General features: G+C 68.9%; 2 protein-coding genes across 2 annotated transcripts in view; one reads left to right on the top strand and one right to left on the bottom strand.

The window, feature by feature from the left end:
• Nucleotides 1-73, top strand: part of LOC133625571 (potassium voltage-gated channel subfamily H member 2-like) — a 9,067-nt gene extending 8,994 nt beyond the window's left edge. The window contains exon 6 of the mRNA XM_061997435.1: nucleotides 68-73. Within this exon, the coding sequence (XP_061853419.1) occupies nucleotides 68-73 (6 nt within the window). The remainder of the gene's footprint in view (nucleotides 1-67) is intronic.
• Nucleotides 74-112: 39 nt separating this feature from the next.
• Nucleotides 113-4,396, bottom strand: LOC133625570 (nitric oxide synthase 3-like). The gene is made up of 11 exons (XM_061997434.1): nucleotides 4,219-4,396; nucleotides 3,221-3,323; nucleotides 2,702-2,850; nucleotides 2,078-2,240; nucleotides 1,861-1,952; nucleotides 1,617-1,758; nucleotides 1,398-1,537; nucleotides 933-1,107; nucleotides 736-837; nucleotides 451-645; nucleotides 113-190 (listed from the first exon to the last, which is right to left on the bottom strand). Exons 1-11 carry the CDS (start codon nucleotides 4,329-4,331, stop codon nucleotides 113-115), a joined length of 1,452 nt encoding a protein of 483 aa, XP_061853418.1. The 5' UTR covers nucleotides 4,332-4,396.
• Nucleotides 4,397-7,596: the final 3,200 nt, after the last annotated feature.

Raw genomic sequence — 7,596 nt, 5'->3', positions numbered from 1 at the left:
CTGTGTGGGGGGGGTGTGTGTAGGGGGACACATGAAGGGTATCAGGGTCCTCTTCTGTGATCCCCAGGGTTAAGGAACCCCTGCAGGGAATGCCCCCACTAAAAGTGGGCACCTACTTGGCCACCTCCTTGAAGGTCTTTCTCCTGGTGACAGTAGTGCCTTTGGAGACGTAGACTTTCCAGGCATCAGGCTGGGGGGTGGACAAGGGGTCAATCAGGGGACTGGGGGGCCATGGGGAGATGGGAACATGGAACGATGGGGCAGAGGGGCCATGGGGTGGTGGGAACATAGAATGATGCAGCTGGTGGGGGCATGGGATGGAGGGGCTATGGATGGTGAGAACATGGGGGGCTGGGAAGCCATGGATTGGTGGGACCATGGGACTGTAGGATCATAGGGTGGTGGGACCATGGAGTGGTGAGGCTGTGGGGGCTGTGGGGCTAGACCCACCTGGTAGCGGAAGGTGGGGCAGAGCTGGTAGTTGACCATCTCCTGGTGGAAAACGGGGGTGAGGCTGCCTGAGATGGGGGGCACGATCCAGACCCAGTCAGCCGGGCACCCCCCTCTTGTCCTCAGCTCATTCTCCATGTGCTTGACGAAGGACTCGGTGGCCGCGTGGTGATCCACGATCGTCACCTTGGCCACCTGCAGGGATGAGGGGACAGGGTGTGGGTTGGAGGGGGGCACCGGGAGCCCCACGGCACGGGGGGGTCGGTGCCGGTGCCGCTCTCTCACCTGGAAGCTGTGCAGCACTGCCACGTTCACCTCCACCGCAGCCTTGTCCTTCCACAGCGACGAGCTCGTCCGTGTGTCCAGCCCCATGCGCAGAGCCACCTCCTGTGGCAACGTCGGGAGGCTCAGCACAGGGCACTCAGTGAGGGGGGCTTGGGGGTCACAGCGGGGTCCCGGCCGCTCCCTGCTGCAGGGCTCACCGGCAGCAGGTTGTAGCGGTGGCTGTCACAGAGGTTCCTGGTGCCGATCTCGCTGCTCATGTACCAGCCGTTGAAGGGGGCTGCCGGGAACTCCAGCCCCCCGATCTCCAGCAGCATGTTGGACACGGCTGGCAGCGCGTACCAGCGCAGCCCTAGCTCTCTGAACCACTCCAGCCTGCGTGGGGGGCTCCAGATGGGCGTCCATGGCAGTCCATGGCATCCATGGCAGTCCATGGCATCCATTAGCCCTCACCAGCCCCACATCAGCACTCACCAGCCCTTGCCAGCCCTACCAGCTCCTCACCAGCCCCATGTCAGCCCTCACTAGCCCCACATCAGCTCCATACCAGCCCCCTCACCAGCCCCAGCTCCCCAGTGCAGGTCCCCAACCTCCATCCCAGCCCTCCACAGGGGTCAGTGTGAGGGATCCCAACCCCACGGCTGGGGAGGCACAGTCCCACTCACGTGGGGTGCTGGAGGGGCACCTCGAGGACCAGCTCCAGCGGGAGGGGGAAGAGCTCGGGGGGCTCCTCAGGGCTCTGCAGCAGCAGCGGCAGCACGTCGAAGCGGCCGCCGCCGGGGCTCCAGCCGTGCTGGATGCAGAGCTGGGGGGCAGCAGCGTCAGGGTGGGGGGTGCTGGGGGTGCAGGGAATGGGTGAGTGGATGGGGAAGGGGTCTCCCCACCTCGGTGATGTCGACGTTGGCCGGGTCGCCCTGGATGGAGCCGTCGGGCTGCCGGTACCCGGCGTAGCGGATCAGCTGCGAGTTCCAGATGCGGAAATCGCCGCGGCCCGGTGCGCGCGGCGGGAAGATGGTGATGGCAGATCTGGGGAGGACAGCAGGGACGTCACCCCCTGGCTGCCCCATGGAGCGGGGACGGGGGTCCTGCCCCAGGGGAGCGGGTCTGGCACGGCTGGGGGTCTCTCACCGAATGTTGCCGCGGTTGGTGGCGTACTGGATGTGGGTGCAGAGGAAGCTGAACATCTCCGCCACGTTGGCACAGTCCCGGGCGTCAAATACCTGCGGGGTGAGGGACACGGCGAGAGGGGAGTGGGGACCATGGATGGAGCACCCACCCGGGGCTACCACGGAGCAGGTGGGGGTCAGGCATGGCAGGGGGGGTCCCGGGGGGTCCCTGCCCTCACCTGCAGCTTGTTCCACTGGATGCGGCCGACGCAGCGCGCGGCGTTGCGCCAGGCCTGCTTGGCCCCGAACACCAGCTCGGGCTCCAGCAGCTGGTACGTGCCGGTGGCCGCGATGGTGGCTTCCACCTCCCGTAGCCGCTGCACGTGCGCCGCAGAGTTCTCCCTGTGGGGACCCCCCAGCGCCTCAGCCCCGTGCCTTGGGACCCCCCACCCCACCGCGGGTTGGGCATGGGGATGGGGGTTAACCCAGGGCAGGGCTGGGGCTGGGGCTGGCTGGGGACATGCGGTTACGAGGTCAGGGGGGATATGGGGTATTCCAGTGCAAAGGTTGGAGGTGGGGGGCTCTAGGGCAAGGATGGGGCTTTGGGGTGTCTGTCTTGTGCAGGGACAGAGCTGTGGGGCAGGGAGGGGAATGTGAAGTGCTCTGGGGCAGAGCTGGGGATGGGATATGGGGTGTCCCAGACCAGAGCTGGGCTGTGCAGTGCTCTGAGGAGGGTTTGGGTCAGGGCTGTGGGGTGTCCCTGGGTAGGGATGGGTCTAAGCTGTGGGGTATCCTGGGCTGGGGCTGGGGAGTGCCCGGGGGAGGGATGGCCCAGGGCTGCGGGGGTGCTCGGGGGGTCTCACCGCCGCAGGGACACATAGTATTGGGTGACGAAGTCCCGGGCCAGCGGCAGCAGCTCAGCAGCCGGGCGAGTCCCGTCGGGGCTCGGGGCGGGCAGCGGCCGTGGCAGCACCAGCGAGCCCAGACAGCGCCGGCCCGAGCACGGCAGCTCCTGCGGGGTGAGGGGTGGGGGGAGGTCATGGGAATCTGCCCACCCCAAGCACCTGCCCCCCGATCCTGCAGCCTCCCAGTCCTGCACCCCCGCAGCCCTTCAAACCCCCAGCCCCATAGCCCCCAGCCTCACACCCTGCATACCACACTTCTCAGCCTTCTAGCCCAGTGTTCCCAGTCCCACATCTTCCAACCCCACAACTCCTAGTCCCACACTCGCCACCCCTCAGCCTCACACCCCCTGCCCTCCAGCCCAACATCCTCCAGTCCTGCACTCAGTATCCCACATCCCTTCATCTCTGCACCATCCAGCCCCACATCCCATGCCCCCCAGCCCCGTCTCCCTGCCCCCCCGGCCCCACAGCCCAGACCTGCAGGGCCTGTGCACAGAGCGTGTCGTAGCCGATGGTGCCCGTCTCCCAGTTCTTCAGGCGGGCGAAGCGGGGGGGCTCCGCCGGAAGGGTGGGTGCCGAGCTGGGGAGGGGGAGGTGGCCCTGAGCCCGGCCCCATGCGTGGAGCACAGCTGGGGGTTCCGGGAGGGGGCACCCCTCCTCATACTTGCTCTAGTGGCTTCCACCCCCACCAGGTGCTGGGAGCTGCTCGTGGGGCCCCTGGTCTCAGGAGGGTGGGCTGGGGGCACTGGGATGGGGAGATGCTGAGGGGTTGTGACGACAAGGGGGGTCACCAAGGACCTCCTCTGCCACCCAGCTCCCCTGAGAGCGCCAGGCCATGGGGCTGAGCTGGGGGGGCAGCACTGGGGGAGGCGTGGGGCGTTCCTGGGCCTGGTGCGTGTGTGTGAACAATGGCCATGAGTCAGAGCGGGCTCCCGGCCACCGAGGGGCAGAACTGGCCTCCGGTCTCTGTCCTCTCCAGCCCGGGGGAGTCCCCACGTGTCCTGGCACAGCTCGACCCCCCACTCTCATGCGACCCCACGAGCCCCCTCCCCACACATCCCGATGTGTCCCCTCTGTCCCAGCACGTCCCAGTAGATCCCAGCACGTCCCACGGGCTCCCAGGGTCCAGGGGCACAGCAGTGGGGCTGTCAGGGACATGCCATAGGGCAGGGGATGCTGGTGTGATGCCATGGGGCAGGCACAGGGCTCGGCTGCCAACGTGCCCCCCATGGCTGCATCACGTCCCGCCCCAGGGAGCCACACACACCACCCCGGTGGGACACAGCCCCAGTGGGGGACACGTCTCTGGTGGGCTCCAGTCCCCGGGAGCCACGGTGGGGACAGGCAGGAGAGAGTCAAGCGAGGGAACCGGCACCCCGGAGCGCCGTGGCACGGTCCCGCGCACCCCGCACCGCGTCCGTCCCGCGCACCCCGCACCCCGCACTGCGTCCGTCCCGCGCACCCTGCGCACCCACCTGCCCCGCTCCGCGCCGCCGCTGTCCTCGGGCGCGGCGCTGAGCTGGCGGGAGCAGAGGCCGAGCCCGCAGGAGCGGGCGGCACCGGGCAGCACAGCCGGCAGGTTGCCCATCTCGCCGCCACTGAGCCGCCGCTGCCGGGAGCGGCCGCTTCCTTCGGCCGCCGTGGGAAGTGGTGACCTCGGCCCCGCGCCTCCGCCCCGCGCACAATGGGCGTCCCGCCGCCCGCCGCCACCGACACGCCGCCCACCGCCGCCTGGGGCTGCCGGGGGGCTTCGGCCCCTCTGCGGCCTCCCTGCGCCTCGGCACGGGCCGGGGGCACACAGCTGTGGCAGTGATGGGGGACCCCTGGCACATGCGGGACCCCCAGCACGGGCACAGGAACCGCAGCTTGGCTACGAGACCCTCCAGCCTCTCCGGGCGCCTGCCCAAGGACGGGTCGGCTCCCCCGGCCCCCAACTCCAGGGCACAGCCAGAGCGGGGAGCTGTGCATGGGGCCTTGGGTTGGGGTCTGCCACGCACCGCCCCCCCTCTGGGGTCCAGAGCCCTCCTCCCCCCTCCCCGTGGGCTGCGGGGCAGATACTCAGAGCGACGACTCCCACTCCCTCGCAATTCCTGCCAGTGCTGGGCCGGGACCCCCGGGCCGGGCACCTTGAGGCGAGGGGTCACTCCTGGTGTCACCCGAGCGAGGGGGATGCGGGGGGGGACGTGGCACCCCGGGGAGAGGGGGGGAATGGGGGTGTCACCCGAGCAGTCAGTGGGGCTGGAGGTCCCACACCAGCCCCACGAGTCGGTGGGGGTCCGAGGGGCTGGAGAGGGGTGCCCGAGTGCCGCAGATGGTAACGGAGACCCCGAAGGTGCCCGGCCTGTGGTTCTCCCCCTTCAACGGGAAACCGCGCCCGGCCCCGGCCCCGGCGGTTCCTTCCTGCGGCGGGGGGAAGCGTTGGCCGGGGCCGGGCGGTGGTGTGACGGGCACCAGGGCAGGGGGGCAGAGGGAGGGGGCCACCTCGGGGAACTCCGAGGGGACACACAGCGAGGGAGGGGCATCCGTGGAGGGGAGTAAAGCGGGGGGGCCGGTCCGGGGACCCCCGAGCGGGGCACAGCCGGGGGGATGGGGGCGAGGGACCAACTCTCCTGCGTGAGATGTGGGTCTGGCCATCTCCCGGGGGTCCCAGCCTCCCCCCCACAGCCGTGCCCGTGCCGCCCGCTGCCCCCCCGTTGCCAGGGGGGCGGGACAGACCCGTCAGTCACTGCGGAGGGCCCGTCCGATTGACTGTCCGGCCCGGGGGGCGGGATCCGGAGGGCTTTCCTGCCCCACGGCTCGGCCCCACAGCCTGCAGCCCACCCGGCCCACGGGACTGGACTGGGCTGGGATGGAGTGGACTGCGATGACCTAGGCTAGAATGGGCTGAACTGGGGTGGGCTGATCAGAGCGGGGCTGCACTGGGCTCCGTTGGGCTGAACAGGGCTGGGTTGGGCTGAGTGGGACTGAATGGGGATGGATTGAGCCAGACTAGGCTGAGCTGGACTGAACTGGGCTTGACTGGGCTGGACAGGGCTGAACTGCCCTGAACTGAACCGGGCTGAGTTGAAGTGGGCTGAACTGGGCTGGACTGAGTTGAACTGGACTGTACTAGGCTGGGCTGAGCTGGGCTGGGTAGGGCTAAACTCGGCTAGGCTGGACTAAACGGGGCTGAATTTGGCTTGACTGGACTGAACTGAGCTGAACTGGGATGGACTGAACTGAACTGAACAGGGCTGAACTTAAATGAGCTGGGCTGAGCTGGAGTGAGCTGGGCTTGACTGAGCTGAGCTGGGCTGGTTTGGGCTGAACTGAGCTGAACTAAGCTGAACTGGTCTGACCTGAGGTGAACTGGGCTGAACTGGTCCGAAGTGGTGAGCCGATCCCTCGGGCACCCCCTCATCCGCCCCGGGGGGTACGGGCGGGGCTGGCGCCGGTTTCAGCACCGGGGACAGATCTCGGCGGGGCGGGACTGGGGCTGAACTGGGACCGACTGGGACTGCGACTGGATTGGGATGGGACTGGCATCAGACTGGGACTGGGACTGGGGCGGTACTGGAACTGGGGCAGGCCTGGGAATTGGGTCTGAGTCTGGGACTAAGACTGGGACTCGAATCGGACCGGGATGTGACTAGGGGTGAATTGGGACAGGATTCAGATGAGGATGGAACTAGAATGGACCTGAGACCAGACTGGGACGTGCCTCGGACCAGATTGGGACTGAGTGAAGTGGGATGGGATTGAGGGTGAACTGGGCCAGACTGGGATGGGACCAGGAGGGGACCGGGACTGGGACAGCACTAAGATGGGGCTGGGAGTGGGATGGGACAGAACTGGAATGAGACTGGTACCAGACTGGGACTGGGAGTGAACTGGGATGGGATTGGGACTAGAACTTGGACTGGAGCTGGAACTGGGACAGCATCAGGAATGGGACTGAGCTGGTACTGGGACTGGAACTTGGACTGGAGCTGGACTGTGACTGAGACCTGCCCCAGGGACTGGAACGGGGACCAGGGCTGGGACCAGCATCCGAAACCAGCACCAGGGACTGGGAACAGCACTGGGGCCAGCACCACCACCGGACTCGGACTGGGACTGTGTCAGGACTGAGACAGCGACCTAGACAGGATGCTGGGCCAGGAACTGGGCCAGGGACCAGCACTGGCACTGGGACAGAACCGGGAGAGCGACTGGGACGAGACTGGGACTGGGATCAACACTGGGCCAGGGGCTGGAGAGAGACTGGGACTGGGACCAGCACCAGCACCGGCACTGGGCCAGGGCTGGGATAAGCAGTGGCCCAGGACCGGGGCCAACACTGGGGCCAGCACTGGCACTGGAGCGGGACTGGGATTGGGTCAGCATCGAGACAGCGACCTGGACAGGATCGGCGCTGGGGCAAGGACCGGGACCGGCATCACGGCTGGGGCCGGGGCTCGGCACAGGGCCGGGGCGCTGGAGGCTGTCCCAGGGGGTCCCCGTGACCCCCACACCCGGGGGCGACCCTGACCCCGCGGCCAGGGCCGGGGGCACCTGGGGGGGCTGGGGGCGGGGCCTGCCCGGGGCGGGGCGCTGGGGGCGGGGCGATGCCGGGGGCGGGGGGGGGGGCCGGGCCGGGCAGGGCCGACCGGCGCCCCCGGGCCGGGCGTGGCGGAGGGGCTCCCCCCCCCCCGCGGCCATTGGCCGCGTCCGCGCTCGCCCCGCCCCGCGGGCCCGGCTGTCAACACGCAGCGCCCGCCGGGCCGAGCCGAGCCGAGCCGGGCCGAGACTGGCCCAACCCGGCCCGGCCCAGCCCAGCCCAACCCAGCTGAGCCCGGCCCAGCCGGGCCGAACCGGGCCGAGCCCAGCCGAAC

Source organism: Colius striatus, chromosome 5 (assembly GCF_028858725.1).
Source record: "Colius striatus isolate bColStr4 chromosome 5, bColStr4.1.hap1, whole genome shotgun sequence".
Taxonomy (NCBI): domain Eukaryota; kingdom Metazoa; phylum Chordata; class Aves; order Coliiformes; family Coliidae; genus Colius; species Colius striatus.
The sequence above is the reverse complement of the archived record's forward strand: the minus strand, read 5'-3'. Positions and strand labels throughout refer to the sequence as shown.

Coding starts and splice junctions, on each gene's coding strand:
- LOC133625570 (XM_061997434.1), bottom strand. CDS start 4,331: ATGGGCAACCTGCCGGCTGTGCTGCCCGGTGCCGCCCGCTCCTGCGGG. Junction 1,759..1,860: donor ACCAACCGCGGCAACATTCG/GTGAGAGACCCC, acceptor TGTCCTCCCCAG/ATCTGCCATCACCATCTTCC. Junction 191..450: donor GCCCCACCTTCCGCTACCAG/GTGGGTCTAGCC, acceptor TCCACCCCCCAG/CCTGATGCCTGGAAAGTCTA.